This window comes from Trachurus trachurus (genome assembly GCF_905171665.1).
Source record: "Trachurus trachurus genome assembly, chromosome: 4".
Lineage (NCBI taxonomy): Eukaryota > Metazoa > Chordata > Actinopteri > Carangiformes > Carangidae > Trachurus > Trachurus trachurus.
Genome location: NC_139898.1, coordinates 23,277,953 through 23,294,105, shown reverse-complemented (window position 1 = coordinate 23,294,105; position 16,153 = coordinate 23,277,953). Strand labels below are relative to the sequence as shown.

Genomic DNA, 16,153 nt, shown 5'->3' with positions numbered 1-16,153 from the left:
TGTAACTTCCCTGCACGGGTACGAATCACCGCCCCCCCTCCCCTCTGCGTCGAGAGAGAGACGTGGTGCAAAGCGAAACTTACGGTTCTCCTCCGGTCGCCGCCGCCGTCGCCGCCCCACCCCCCTCACCCCCTCCTCCCCTCCCCCGACCACCCACCACACAGTCTCCTTGCAAACATGTGGGAAATACTGTCGTTTATTAAAGCAGAAGTAAGCGATCCGGTCGTTTTGGCTAATGCTGCGTTCCAGGCAGGCTTTTGAAACCGTAAATTACAGCTTCAAGTCACGACTTACGTCTTTGTAGCGTTCCAGGCAACCCACTCGTGTTTTTCCGACCTGTTTTACCTCTGAAAGTCACTATAACAGCCACTCGTAACTTCCGACCCGTGAACTCGTACCAGATCGAACTGGTACGACTTCACAGGTCGGAAAACCACGAGTTACGGGTTGCCTTGAACGCACCATAATGTCTTGTCAGCCGATGGAGTTAGCAGCCCCCGCCCTCGTCATGGATCTATTGGTCCTCGTCCCTACGTCACCACATTCAGGCGCATCCCTTGGCTGCACACACAGCCCTTCATGCCGTTCTCTCTCCTCATTGGATAAAACTTGTAGGATACGAGAAAAGTTTTCTCCTCGGCTCAGAGCAGAGCTGAGTGACTGACAGACCCGTGTTTCGGTCCAAACACTCTATGTAAGTGATTGCTGTCGGAAGATATAACTATTTAAGACTTATATTAACACAAATATATCACTTACTTCTGCTTTAATGGGAATAAACGCTGGATGCGCTGGCTGATAAGTTTCGTTTCCGTTAAGTTTCGTTTTTCCCCCCAGACGATAGCGCTTCTCAACCAGATGGTGGAAGCACTGAGCTGAAACTCCGCAATGTTGCTTTAACTGACAGGATAATTGACAGGAAATGGGGAGTCAGAGAGAGGGGAATGACATGCAGCAAAGGGCCACCAGGGTATTTGAACAGGGGCTGGCTACAGCTTCTGTATATATGGGGCCTGCTCAACCCAGCAACCACCAAAACTGTCTTGTTATTGTGATTGTCCAAAACTCGACATCATCATATCTATCAATCACCATAAAGATGATGATGCATAATATGGATATTAGCTGATTCACTGGATCGTTTCCGTTGCTTGATTAGAAAGACTGTTTAATGTGGGGTCTACATCAGTTACAGCGAGTTAAATCATGTTTTGTTTACAGTTAATTTCTTCAAACAGATCTGGTAATGATGCATTAATGCTGAAAGTAAAAAAAAGAGGCACCTTTGGTATTTTTGCCTGTGTATGTAATGAAGCCAGTTCACTCCATTATGATTTATTCAAAGCACATTCCCTCTCATTTGCACTAGGATTTACAATATTTTACATGAATGCACAAACGTAAAAAAAAAAAAAAAAAAAAAGCTGAGGCAATCTGAGAGAGACTCCTGGCAGAGTACGATGTCGGCCATGCTGCTTTCACGGGTCATGTTGTTGAATGTGGCCCCGGTATCACATATGTCTCGAAAGGCTTTGCTGCCCACAACACTTAGTTCTCAACCCATGCTCCTCAAACAGGATGAGGGAAAAGTGGAGCAAGTGGATGGGCAGCTTGGAGGATGTGTGGAGTGGAGGAGGAGGTCAGAGCGAACAGCTTGGAGGAGAGTTGGTGTCGGTCAAACGATGTACCCAAGAGAAGCAAAACACTTGGTATTTGTAAGAGCTAAAGATGTGCACTGAAAGATGCAAATATCTCATCAGCTGACTTCCATTTCTCACTCTCCATCTGTGCATCTCTCACTTTTGCCTCCTCTTTTAGTCTTAATGCCTCCAGTCAAGCTGGTGTATTGATATTCAACATGTTACTCCCGTTCCCCTGCGCCACCACAATTTCTTTGGAAGACCTCTTTGTAGTGTAAAATGTAGAATGTGAGGGTTTGTATTGCTCGAAATCTCTCTTTTGAGCAGGTCAACATTTCATTCGACTCTGAAAATAAAGGCAATTGTGCTTGTACGCCATCTCTGGATATCTTGTGAGCTGATGTCCGGGAGCCTAATAATAGTAACCACAGTCCTGTGACGTGATGGATGTTGTTGATGGCAACAAATAAACCGTGTCCTCCCTGTATCTTACCGTTAATGTCTAATGGCGAACATTACACACCCTGAGTTTCCTCACAACTTGCCTGATTAAAAGTGCAAAGAGAGAGAGAGAGGAATGCACATCCACTTACCTCCCACCAACACAAGGACACCCAGCCTGAGCAGCTGCTGCAGGTGCTTTAAAAAAAATACAGTGAAGCCGTAAGCCTCGTCTCCCCTGTTAAAAAGCAGATCTCCTTTAGTAGGCCGTCGGGAGCTGGCAAAGCAGTGAAGTGTGGGGAAGCTTTGGATTGTAGGGAGCTAATAAGAGGCTCTGTCGCATTATTGGCGTGTGGGTAATTAACAGTGGCGCTCTGACTCGTCTGCCTGATTGCCTCTGTAGTTATCTCCTCAGTAAATGGAAGAGTGTTGGACTGGTGCTGTGGTTAAGAGCTAATTAAAATAAAATTGTGTGGAGGTTTTTTTTTTGAAAGATGATAATCAGAGGTGACACACTCACACATAAAATATGTAGCCCTGTTGTCTTATTTTGCCAAAAACTGTCATTAGCCAGCTGAAGCACCAAGCAGTCAAAATCTCTGCCAACCTCTCAGAACGCCTTCTGTGTTGTCTTTACTGGAAATTGAATTTGGTGTCTGTGTTATCAGGAAACAAACCTGCCAGGACTGTAGGCTAGTCAACTTCTATGTCCAGACTGGGACTGAGGAAAATATTGTTTCCATGTCTTTCTTTCCAGTTTCTGAAAGGACTTAAAGGAGCGGTAAGAAATGTATGGCAAGTAATCATAAAATCATCCAATATGTCACCAGTGACTAAGGAATCATGTTAATTTGAAATGCTGATCTAAGCGACAAAAATAGTACAGCCAGAATATTTGCATTTAAAAATGTTATTTGCAGCATTTTGATCTTGTGTTTTGGCCTGTTGCACCACCCACCGCTCTCTACCAACCACAAAGTCAGTAGCATTTCCGCATCCAGGTTGCCAGTTACCACTGAGCTGCAGCTACACGTATTGTGGATGATGTCTGGCCTCGCTATGACTCTTAAAAACGTGTTGACAAAAACAGAAACAAAACCAGGATCTGCATAGGAGATGCGTTTGAAAGATGGAGACGGCTGAAAGCGGAGAAGAATTTGAGGACAGATGCCATGTGGCTAATTTTCTTCTGGACACACACCTAGCTTTTTGCACAATAATCCGTTTTCTCATTGCACGTGTACAGCTTTATACGGTTTATTTTGTTCTATTACTACATCATTGCAACTCCGGTGGCGTAGAGACTGTGTGAGTGAGTCCCAGGGTACCACAGCCACAAAGCTGGAGCAGGGCAGAGGTCAGCGTGTGGCTCTGGCAACCTCCAGTCTGGGGCGAAGGGGGAGGGGAAACAACACGCTGCAGTATTTTGAATTTGACTGCAGCAACAGCTTTGGCCACAGTCTTACATATCACTCGTTTTAAATATAAAATATGTGCAAGAGCCTTTCAACAAAAAATCAACAGTATCTGAGAGAGACAATAGCAGAAAGAGATGTCAGTGTTTTTTTTGAGAATACCATCTCCTTTATCTGAGATTAAGATGAAGATACATTGCCTTGAAAGGAAAAAAAATCCAGTTTGGCGATAAAATAACACTCTCAGTCGTATAAGTCAGTCAACAGTAGATAATTCTGTGTTTATACAGTGGGCTCACATTACTGTCACATTTTTATCAGTGTTAAAAAAAACAAAAAAACTCTTATTGTAGGGTTAACGTTTCACTGGCAGAGGCCATAGCAAAGCAAACGTGTTACCTAAGCCTCCTCGGATTTTCTCTAAAAATAGGCAAGGCTTGATATTCTCTCCCAATTTGTGCTCTCATCACTGACTTGAGTTAGTCATTAGACGCCATGCGAGTGGGCAGATCAATGCAGCTCATTGATCCATTCTACCAGGTGGAGCAGAGGCAACAGCACTACAGTAATTGAATAGACCAGAAATAAACATCAGTAGCTTATGACACCCAAGGTCAAATCCACTGGTGTCTTTGTTCTCTGGTGCATTTCTTTAGTCTCTGCTCCGATGGATTTAAGGAGCAGAAAAAAATGATATCATGCCATTTTTACACTCAAGACCATAACAACAACAATCACTGCAACGAGTTCATTTTGAAGTTTGTATGGCTAATACAGTATGTGACCTAGTACTTTTGCACCTGCTCAGCAGGCAAAGATCTCTATATCTGTTGAATGTAAGTCCAGTATTCAATAAGTCTTTATTCATACTGATGTTTGGCTCTAGCATTTGTTAACTTGTTAATTCATTGATTGTTTATTATAGTTAATTTTCTGTATGGCTCCAAAATAAATAAAAGTTCACACAAAATCCACAACGCAAAATTCGCCTCATCACTCAAAAGGAGCCAGGGGAAAAACATTTTAAACAAACAGTCTTTATAGTCAATAACCTTTTGTTACAAAAATCAATCTTAGCACGATCAATGGTAGTTGGCTAAATTGTTTTATCTAGGGATGCCTCGATTGATCAGCTGCAGATTGCCCAATTTTCAATAAAAATACATGACCTGTAGATTGGCATTAATGCTCCAAATCAACAAAGTCATCAAAAATCCATCTATCTTACTCACTCATATGATCACTATAGTAACAAGAGGTTTGAGGTTATGAACCTGCGACAAAATTGACAAAAGTAAAATAAAAGAAAGGACTGAGTTGAATTGAGTTGACTCCTGCATCCTCTGTGCCAAGCCTAGTCGAGTTTAGGCAGATGAACCTTTAATAACTCGACAACTAGAAAATGCAAAATGTGAAGCCTGAGTTGTTTTGGGTTGATGAGGTAAAGTTGGAATGGTTCTTCAGAAAAGAAGTCTTTACTATAGCTACTTTCATAAAAAGTGCCTGGTCAAAAAGAAAAAGTGAATTATTTATGTGAATTCCATGTGGTTTTTGTTTTGTCTGTGCTCTGATGATTTTGTTTGTTGTCTAAATATAAAATGTGTCTTGTAAGCCCTTATAGGCTGGGCTCCTTAACTGGTGCAGGACACTTATATAATAAAAAAATATATAAATATAAATTCATTCATTCATTCATTCATTCATTCATTCATTCATTCATTCAACAACAACAACAAAACAGTACTGTGACATCTTTATATTAAGTTCACAGTGGCATCAAACTCATATAATGTGATACATATTGTATATTATTATATTAATATAATCATTACATTCAAATGATCAAATGTCAACTTTTATATCATCACAATGTTCTGGCCTTTTTATTCAGTGCTGTTACTCAGCAAAGTGAGGTTGTCTGGTGGAGGCATTTTCAGTCTCACTGCCACCATACCAGTCATCATTTTGCGCCTGCAGTCAGCTTATGTGAGCTCGTTAGCTGCAAATCGCTACCCATGGTTTCAGATGACTTTCCTGGTTCACCTCTGTCACTACCACTTGGTTTCTGGCTGCGGTCTCACCACCACCACCGATGGTCGTGCTCTCCTACTGGTTCCAAATACCCGGTTCTTCTTCCTCTTTTCATTGGTGTCATCTGATGAGACGGTGAGCTCTAACCTGACCACCTGCTTTTGTCGATTTTAAACAGTTGGTCGATGTCAGGTGTGAGGATGGTCATGCTGATTGCCTTCTTGAGCCTGACCCCGTTTGTCAATCAGATAACTGATACCTGTAGGTATTCTCTCTGGTGCTGCTGCAGCTGTCTGTTGGGGACAAATGGGGGTTGAGGCTGTGCTGGTTGGAGGTATTCAGCGCTATAGGCCATAAATCTGGGGCTTATTTGATATTGCGTGCTATCACACTGGCTCCTGACTGTCTGTCCTAAGATTGAAGGGACCACCCATCTACTTTCTAACCCCCCCTCTTCAGCACCAGGCTTTTTTCTCTTTGTCTTTCTTTGGTTTTGACAGCTCCGTGTTGCCATTTAATTGAGCTTCTGTTTGAGCCACCTGGGTACTGGTAGTTGTTCAGATATGTGTCAACTCCTTTTAGGTCCTTCTTGAGGCTACATGCTGCGAAATATGACTAATGTGACACTAATAACTGACAACCCTGATATTGTTTAATGGTACAAACACTGAAACAAGCCTTCACAAGCAATAAAAAACATTACTTGTCAAAACTATTGATCGGTGTTGAAATTTGCAACCCTGCACACTATTGATGTGTCACTTATTCTCTCATCATCAAAACTTTTTTTTATATCCTGCTGCTTGTTTGCTGATATGGTGTACTACAATACTAACATCATTAAGATGTTCTTGTAATTTAAAATTGATGATTTTCTTCATTTAAATATAATTAAATATCTTTTCAAAGTCTTCTACATTTCCAAGATGATTTTTCCCTCAGGGTCTGATTGTGTGTCTGTGTGTTTGTGTATTCAGCAGGCACCAGAGAGGGTGGGTCAGAGCGATGCTGTGTATGAGGTGATAAGTCTTCAAAGGGAGGCAGAGAGAAACAATGAAGGAAGAGGGCGACTGACCTCGCCCACTGAGGAAGAGGATGATGAAGGTATGAAGGTCTTCCCCTCTCTCTCTCTCTCTCTCTCTCTCTCTCTCTCTCTCTCTCTCTCTCTCTCTCTCTCTCTCTCTCTCTCTCTCTCTCTCTCTCTCTCCTGCCATGTAGTTACTTGGTTTCTTTTCATCTTAATTTTGGTTAAGTTAATGATTTGCAGTATGTACTAAAAAGACAGAAGTACATAATCAGTTTTATGTAATGATGTTTAAGGGATAGTTCAACATTTTGGGAAATTTGCCTATTACCAAAATCCCTCTGGTCTTATGGGTAGCTTCATGACCTTTAATTGTCGGTGCAATCTGTTTTTAGATTGGCGGGGCAGAGACGCGAGCTGCTCAGCTAACGTTTGATGAGGAAAAGGCGAAAGTACCGTGCGCCTCTGTTGCGTTAGCTAAGCAGCTCGTGTCTCTCCCCCGCCAATCTAAAAACAGCTTGCACCAACAATTAAAGGTAATTAACCTATCCATATGACTATGGGGCTATGGCAATAGGCAAATTTGCCCAAATGTTAAACTATCCCTTTAAATCCTGTAAATCTTTGGAGAGGCACTTTTCTGTCTCCTTTTACTTGAGATCTTGTTTGATTGAAAAATGTGACCTTATATTGTGCAGCGCTGTACAAATCCCACATTGCCTCAATAAACAATGGGGCACTCTTGTGAACCTGCAGAAGCACCAGGAAAAAAAAAAAAAGATTTACCACAAATGGCTTGTCGGAGGGAAAATTTGTTTCCCTCCGTTTTTTTTTGGTTTTTTTCACTTGGCTGGTACAGTATGATCAGTGTGTATTTGTAGCAAGGCCTTGTTACAGGCACACCTTTTGTTTATGGGCTGACATGAATCAACAGTGAAATGTAACTTGGTTTGGAGATTACATCAATATCGACAGGAATGTACATACAGTAATGCATTTAGACAGTATTCAGTATAGTGCTCTCTACATGTGTGTGGTGTTGTGCAAATTCAGAGCTGATAAGATCAAGCTAGTGTTGTGAGCTATTCTACGCCCCTTAATCATGCACACACTTTCACATTCACACATTACGGGACCCCTGGACTCTTGCACACACCTTGACTTTTAATTCTATTTATATGTATGATGTTTCTTTTTTTAATGTATGATTTGTGTTGAGTGGGATTGTGGGGATTGTTGAGCTGCTGTGCAGCACAAATTTCCGTAAGGACAATAAAGGTCTTTTAAGTTTTAAGTTTAAGTTACTTGTACAAGCCAAGAAATGTTTCATCACCTAAATTTCATAAAGTGGGACAACTCAAATGCATCAGTTTACAAAAAGAGGGGCAGTCCACTCCAGACACTGTAGATGCAATGGAAATTTTATTCAGCCTGCATAAACCACATTATGCAGCCGATTAAAAACATAAGATAATAAAGGCCCCATGACTTTATTACAGTGACTTGCTGAAAGATGTGCTATAATTTCCATTTGCACGTCAGGTACCAGTTCCTCTTCTTCTGATGCTTTTAGTTAACTGTCGTGAGAATGAACAACACTAACTTGCACATTCATGAGCTGCAAACAGATCTGTTCAGGTCACCCTCACAGCATGTGAACACACGATCAGGTGCTGTTTATAAAACATGCTCATGTTTTGGTGGTATTTAAGCGAGTGTGGCAAAGCATGTGATACCTGCGGTGTGGATAGATTGCAGGCTTGTGTGTGTGTGTGTGGACAGCAGTGAAGCAGAATCTCAGGGGTTTTGGACAGCTATTTGTGTGATTATGCATGCGTATGTATGTGCTTGTGTGTCAAGCGTGATTGGTTTTGTGTGGAGCCCTGCCCAATCCTGTTAGGGCCTGATGGCTTATTGCGCTGCAGCACTGCAGTGCAATAAGCCATAACTACCATGAACTACCATGAACTACCTATGAACGCCACCATGCCCATCTTGGTAGGAAAGCTGTTTTCATTTCATTTTAAGTATGACCTTCCTAACTAGCATAGTTTTGCCAGTTGATTAAATATTACAAATACAATAATTTGTTAAACAGTTTTTTTTTTTTTTTCAATCCAGTGTTGATGTCCGCACCATTACAAACAGATAATTTGCACAGGTGACCATCATTCTGGACATTTTGTGATGTCAGTGCCTTGTAGGTGTCCTGATTAAGACCCTGACCCTATGAAATTTAAACATGACCAGTTAAGGTGGCAAACTGGCACAGAGTTAATATGCCCCCGTCAGTAGTGCTGACCATGTAAGAGAGATGGAGGCTAAACAGCAGTAACATTAACAGCACCAACACTGGCTGTTAGACTCCAGTGGTTCCCAAACATGACCCAGTTTCAGCCCACCGGCATGAACAGGACTGGCATTTCCACCTGACCACTGCCTCGCTCGTGCAGGTGTCGCAGATTAAGCCTGGCTACAATTCAGACTGCACACTTCATGGTAATACTGGTTAGGATGAAAGTGCACGTTTCAGTGTTCGTTCGTGTGTGAGTTTGTGCTCGTGCACATTTTCACAGTGTGTGGGTTATTGCTTCACAGCAGCTTAATCACCACAAGTGGAGATGAACCCATTGACTGGAATATCTTAATGAACAAGATACAGTGTGCCTGGCATCTAGTAAATCATAGTATTATTTATTTTATGTATCCAAATACAAGAAAATAGCCTTAGTAGATAATACACAGGTTAATTACTCCCACCCTCATGGAATACCTGTAAAATTTTAACAGGATTTATAAAAGCCACCGGTTTTATGTTACGATGATTAAAGCCCGGCATTGGTATACTGACCTCAGCCCACAGGAGAGTGAAAGAAATCCTCAAAATAAAAACTTTTAGTGTTTTTTTTTTCTAGAAATAGTCCATAGTTCGATTCCATTAAAGGACCTTTATTGCACATCATGCCCCTTCTCTCTCTTTGCATGTTTGCTGTTTTTTGTGTTTTGCCAAATTGTGACAGTAGCGTCTAACATTGGGGGGCTCATCTTCAGTTTATTGAGGCGCCTTTCTTTCGTCTTGTCAACAGTCGTCTGCTTTCCTCACCTTGAATCACTAAAATGTATTAACAGAGCGGGAGGCAAAAAAACCGTCTCTCCCATCATGTCTAGCTGCCGACTCGTCCAAAGTCACGAGTCAGCCGCCAAGGCCGGAGCTGACGGCTTTCAACTGGCACCATGGGAGCCATTCAGAGGGCTTTTTCTATAACGCCCCTCTCCTCCCCTAGAGCTGAAATTGGAGGCGCTCAGGGCCGTGGAGCTGGAGGTCAGCCTCATTGTGTACAGAAATGAATACACTCCCAGTGTAGATGCCACCGCTGCGAGCACTCACACACATTCAATTCATGTGGATGATTTTTTTTTTCTCCTTAGAAGCTGTGGATGTGGAAAATAGACCTGAAGCTGAAATTCTTTTTTTGCTTTTCTTTTCACAGCATGCTTTGTAATGTTTTTTTTTTTATGTTTTATTGTTCCCTTTCTTATAGACACGTGCACACACACACAAACAATACTCTGTTTTCTATTCATTCAACTGTGGTCACACGCAGCATATATGCATACAGCCCATCTGCTCTAAAAAAAATACAAGAACCGTCCTGTCATATAGCACGGTGAGATTGAAGATGATTGAGTGCAAAAAAATAAAAGTGTTAAAATAGATATCCTCATGATACTACTGGGGAATTTCTGCTGCTTAAATGTAGACAAAACCAATCCACTAGTGGCTTCAGCATCAGAGAGATCCTGTTTGAAAGTAATCCCACAGTGAATGCTCAGCCCCTCTCCAGATTAAAAGGTAACAGTAATGGCCCTCGTCTTCACAGTTTCTTTCATCACCTGGTAAGTTGGCAGTGGCATTGGACTCACGCTTCCTTGCCACGTGGCCTCAGCCAATCTGAGAACAGAGGCGGCAGCTTTGTGCTGTGTCTGAACCATTTGAAAGGGCTCATCAAGCATTTATAAAGACCTGTAAAAGCTCCTGCTGAGGCTGTGAGGATGTATAGGAGCAGCAGAAAATATCCAAATTTATATATAATGTCAAAGTGCTAGTCAAGGCCTCGATAGGAGATAATGATGCCTTTTACCACCTTTGAGAACTGTTGCTATTTGGCTCTTTTGTTGATATTACTGTACACTGAATCCTAATCACATGCCCTGACATTTTTATTGCCACCTCCGTGCTTTTTCATGTTTATATCACGTTGTAAAAAGGAGAGTTAAAAGTAAAATTTGACTTGATGAGACTTGCAGACACCCTAATAGAGAGATTGCTGTGCCTTTTTGTGGAAATTGTGAAAACACCCAAAGCACTTTTACATCCAGACCTTCAGGATGTTGCAACGTACAGTAACAGAGGAGAATAGAGTAGAATAGAATAGCAAAAACTTAATTGTACATTCAAAAAGCCCAGGTTATCCTTAAAGATAAGGGCAAAAACTTTAAAACTGATATTTTGTACTGTAGACAATTCAAGCTAGAATCTGTAGCTGTATGTTACTGTGTCAGTATCATTTATACTTAAGACAATTTTCCATACTTGCCTATTCTTTGTGTAAATAATGTTGCTTTTATTTAGTATTTATAGAAAATGAATTAAAGAAAATGATTTGTCTTCATTATCACGTATCTATCTTTTTCTGTCTTCTCATTTAGTAGCCTACATATGATACAGTACATACACGTGTGGTTGTACAGCAGTAATGCAAACTACATTTGTTGTAGGTGTGCGGTGGACACACTGCGTGAATGTGTGTGGACTGAGTGTGTGCGTTAGTTCCAGTGGGCGGCCTCTGTGTGGGGATCAGTTCATCTCTCCGGCAGCAGAGCAGGCCAGACAGTCAATTAGTGCTCCTGCATCTAAACACAAGTGGTTGGCTGTGCTGATTGCCTCTTGTCTGCCTCACGAACCACCAGACAAGAGAGCAGCAATAATGGAAGGTGTAGGCACTGCACAGGCACTCCTGCCTCCATTTGACTAGTGTGTGGCATCAATATTAAGAAGTTTTAAAAGTTTAAATCTGGAAACTACAGGTGCAAATGTCTACTTAAAGCTTTGTCACACTGCAAAGAAAATATATTTCACCTTTAGATGATGTAGAAGGCCTTGTCAATAAGGTGTGAGCCCTGTTTTCTCACCACACAACAAAGGTTACACATGTCAGGATTGATCCATTTATGCTCTAAATGTCTCTTTACATCTGGGTGTGTTTGTGTTTCCTGCAGAAAGTGACAGTGAAATCTCTAGTGGGACTGGCGATGTTTCCAAAGACTGTCCTGAGAAAATCCTGGAGTCCTGGGGAGGAATCCTCAACAGATGGTGAGACTTCAAAACACACACAGACAGACTAAGAGAAGTGGACACGACAAAAACATTTAGATTAAATGGGGATTGAGACAGACATTCGGTATCTGGACAGAGAGATATGGAGACAGAGGTACAGAAAGATAGGAGGAGGATGGTGGAGAAGGATGAGACAAGATAGCAGACGATTTATATACAACGGGATAAAAAATAAGAAAAAACAGGGCGGTAAGGAGAGAACAAGGACAGTAGAGAGATGGTTTAGATCAGAATGACAGTGAAATATAGACTGAGACAGACATGGGAAATGTAAAGACTACAGTCAACAAAACACCTGAGCCGTATATAACATTGACATTGTTAGAAATAACTTGAACGGCTAGTTATTTCAAATATGACTGTATTTTTTGTGAAATGTTTTGAAACAGTGCAAAGGATGTTTGAAGTTGGTTAGTTTGACTGGCTAGGAATTATTTAAGGGACATTTCTTGGGGGTTGTGGGGTGGGGGGAGTGAGACCCCACAAATATTGGACATGACTCATCATATAAAGTACAAGTAAACTGTGAATAAATTACAACATTAATCGTTAGTTTCTCCTAAAATGCAGCAAAAAATGTAAAGAGAATATGGAGTGCAAACACGTGTAAAGTCTAAAATTATGTCAAACATACATTTTAACCTTTTAGTCTGTTCATCTGACACAACACACAACAAAGTGGTGCTGAAAAGAAAATGGGGTGCACAGGCTGAGATTTACAGTGCAGGAGTGGCAACTCTCCATTATTGCAGTTTGATTGTTTTTTCATCCCAATTTGTATGGAAAGCATTTTTGTTCAGATGCGCCCCTTCATTAATCTTTTGCAACACATACTGCCATTATTCTAACGCTTCGTGCATCTACAACAACAACAACAACCAGGATTGATACATATGGCTTTAGGTACAGACATTGGCATAATTAACTGAATAAAAGATGTTGCTGGCTTTTCATTTGATTTCACAGCCTGTTTTCTTGCCGTTGCATCAGCACAATGAAGTGAAGTAGTTCATTGGGAAATTGCTTTCATATGGCCTCAATAAATGCATTATGATGAGATTTCAAGCATCATTAAAAAGAGCTGACATTGTGTTTTCAAAAGTAGGATAGTTCCTCATGCGAGAAAATGCTAGCAGCATGACAGCACTGCGGTTACTACTGGAGTACAAAGTATAGAGTTGTACTTTGTACCATACTCAATACTGTTCTCAATAATACAGTATACAGTACTTGAAGAAGTAGGTAGAACTAAAATTATTATTACCATTGTTGATAATGTTATCAGTCAGTCTGGTTATTGTACTGACTACTCTTGTTCATATTAAAGTTAAAGTACATTTTAGTGAGGCAGTGAACTTTAAGCTGCGATAATTGTGTGCAACAGTAGCAGAAGGAACAGAAAACAAGTTGTTCAGTCAGTCCTCTGACCTGACCTGACCTGACCAGGGCAGCGAGGAGGAAAAACCTTCATTCTGATCTCATTATACTGCAGTTAATAAGTATGTTGTTGTTGAGACATACAAGTGTTCATGTCAGCGCAACATGTATATGTCGGTGTAAAGGGTCTGAAACTCTGCACCTGATTGGTCTTTCTGCAGCCACTTCCCAAATGTCACTGCGTCTTGAAATATGTCCAGCTGCAGTTCAAATTAACATTTAAATTACTTAATTGAATTAAACGAGATTATAAAATAATGCAATCACTTCTGTGTGTGTGTGTGTGTGTGTGTTTATCAGGCATGCAAACCTGTCGACTCGTCCGAAGGGTTTGCCCTCATTGGTTCGCAGTGGCATTCCTGAGCCGCTCAGAGCTGAAGTCTGGCAGCTGCTGGCCGGTTGCCACGACAACCACGACCTGCTTGAGCATTACCGCATCCTCATCACCAAGGTAAACGCACACACACACACACACACACACACACACACACACACACACACACACACACACACACACACACACACACACACACACACACACACACACACACACACACACACAAATCATGGAGGGATGAGTAATCCTGTATGTGCTCTCTTATCATTTCATTAGTCTAGAATTTGGTCGAGACTCTTTTTCCCATGGCGATACGAACCTTTAGCGTTATTGATAATCTATTGGGTCTGTCAGGTACAGTGCAAGTCGCGGTTGGTTACTGCATGTTTAGGTGGGAACTAAATGAGTGTGTGTTACTGCGGGTATGATATCATGTTACTATGATGAACACAGGTTGGGGGGATTTATTTCCTTTATTGACACTACTCTAGATTGTCTAATGGTGTTAACATCACTGATCCTGCTGCTGTCATCACAGCTGTTCTTCTGAACTATGTGTCATGTTGGAGGAGAACACTCTCATTGAGCTGTGACATTTAAATGCATGCGGTACTGTCTCTTACCTTTAGTATTTTGCTGTTGGATGTTCTTCAGGCTGTGCTCATTTCTAACCTCTTGGTGCAGTTTAAGTTTGCCTTTTTCGGCCGGTTGTGTTGGAGCAAATTTGTGCAAACAGGTACGCAACGAAAGATTTAGATACTGTTGCTAGCTGCACATGCTTTTCCACCTGTAATTCATTCAATGTGCTCCGGACAAACTTTTCTTCAGCTTTTTTTTTACAAACTAACCAAAAGCTACAAGAATGGGAGACACGTAGATTGACAGGTAACCCACTGTAATTCTGCATCAGCACCACTATGTGGACAACGAGTCACCTTTGTACTTCACTGGACGTTATCATGGTTATTGATGTTCTCGGTTGTCGCGAAGAAATACCAGCTGAAGTGAACGAAACGAAATGTGCAACATGGCAGAATTCACTGGAGCCGAATCAGACAGGTTAGGTGTGAAAGCATCTTTAGACCACTAACAACACAAATTGAGTGATGAATTGTCATCATAAATGCTCAGTCCAGACATCCTGATTCTCCTTTCCAGAAGTAGGTCGTAGTCAAGGTTAAAAGGTCAAAGCTCCAGTAAACAGAGATGAGAAGAATTATTGAGAATACTTCAGCCAGTTTTTTAAAACTTTTTAAACTTTAGTAGTTATATGAAGACACAAAGTTACTTAAAGCACTGCAGTGAAGTATTGTATTTATTCCATTAATCATCAAATTCAATCAATCAGTCAGTGACTATGAGCTCCACTGCAATTACAGCTCTACATAATTCTCTCACATGGACACACCTTTAAGTTAGTGACTGTATGAAGGAAATATTTATTACTACATGATATATCGATACTTCAGTGTTATTACTGCCTCGTTATCTGTAGTGAGATTTTTAGAGACGACAATAATTCTCTAGTTCTCTGTAGTAAAAGTCAAATCACCAAATGAGACTGAGCAGTTGTGTAACCAAGGTCTGTGACCCATCCTTGGATGCCTAGTGAAAGATTTGTAAACCAATAAGTAGAGTGACAAAGCCCCACTGGACCAGAAAACAGCAGCAGCAGCAGCAGCAGGAGGAGGAGGAGGAGGAGGAGGAGGAGGAGGAGGAGGAGGAGGAGGAGGTATAAACACTCAAAGCAGACAGAGATCCTTGCTTTTATGGATAATACAATAGTCTTTCTCTTTGCTGCACAGAGATGGGTGGAACTACCTGTCTCGATCAATAAGCAGACAGAGGAGGATAGATAGAAGAAAAATAGAGAGATGGAAGAATGTGGACCCATAAATACGAGGTTGTAGTCACTGAGGGGGAGAAAAGGAATGTGTGTAAACGTCAAGAGAGCTGGCAGGTTTCTCTCTTTCCCCGAGTCACATATTTTTAGTTGTCTTTCACCTGCGGTGTAAATTCCTCTTTCTGTCTTTCTCAATATTTCTGTTTCTCTCACCATCTTCATCTCTAAAATTGGGACATTTTTTCTGCCGTACTTCATGCCCCATTTCTCTATCCCTCTTTTCCCTCTCACAGTCCTTCACTATTCTGTCTTTCTTGTCTTCTTCTTCTCATACTATTTTCTGTCATATGAGACATGTTTTTCTATGCCCCCCCACCCAGCCACCTCCTCTCTCCCTCTCCATCTTTTACATTACATAAGACCAAGCTCATTAATCCTCATTCCACTGGCTTGGCCACGCCCACATCCCCTGTCTTACCAGAGTAGTGATGGTATTGATAGGCGGGTGGCCGGTCTATTAATAGCAGCACCAAATGAATGGAATTGAGGGAAGATATAGGAGGGAGGGGGCGAGGGAAGAGAGGCAA

At 41.4% G+C, this 16,153-nt stretch overlaps 1 protein-coding gene across 1 annotated transcript in view; it reads left to right on the top strand.

The window, feature by feature from the left end:
* The window catches only part of rabgap1l (RAB GTPase activating protein 1-like), a 114,374-nt gene that overhangs the window by 19,966 nt on the left and 78,255 nt on the right, over window positions 1–16,153 (top strand). Inside the window, exons 11-13 of the mRNA XM_083969609.1 lie at window positions 6,505–6,631; window positions 11,832–11,925; window positions 13,687–13,837. Of these exons, the coding sequence (XP_083825735.1) occupies window positions 6,505–6,631; window positions 11,832–11,925; window positions 13,687–13,837 (372 nt within the window). The remainder of the gene's footprint in view (window positions 1–6,504; window positions 6,632–11,831; window positions 11,926–13,686; window positions 13,838–16,153) is intronic.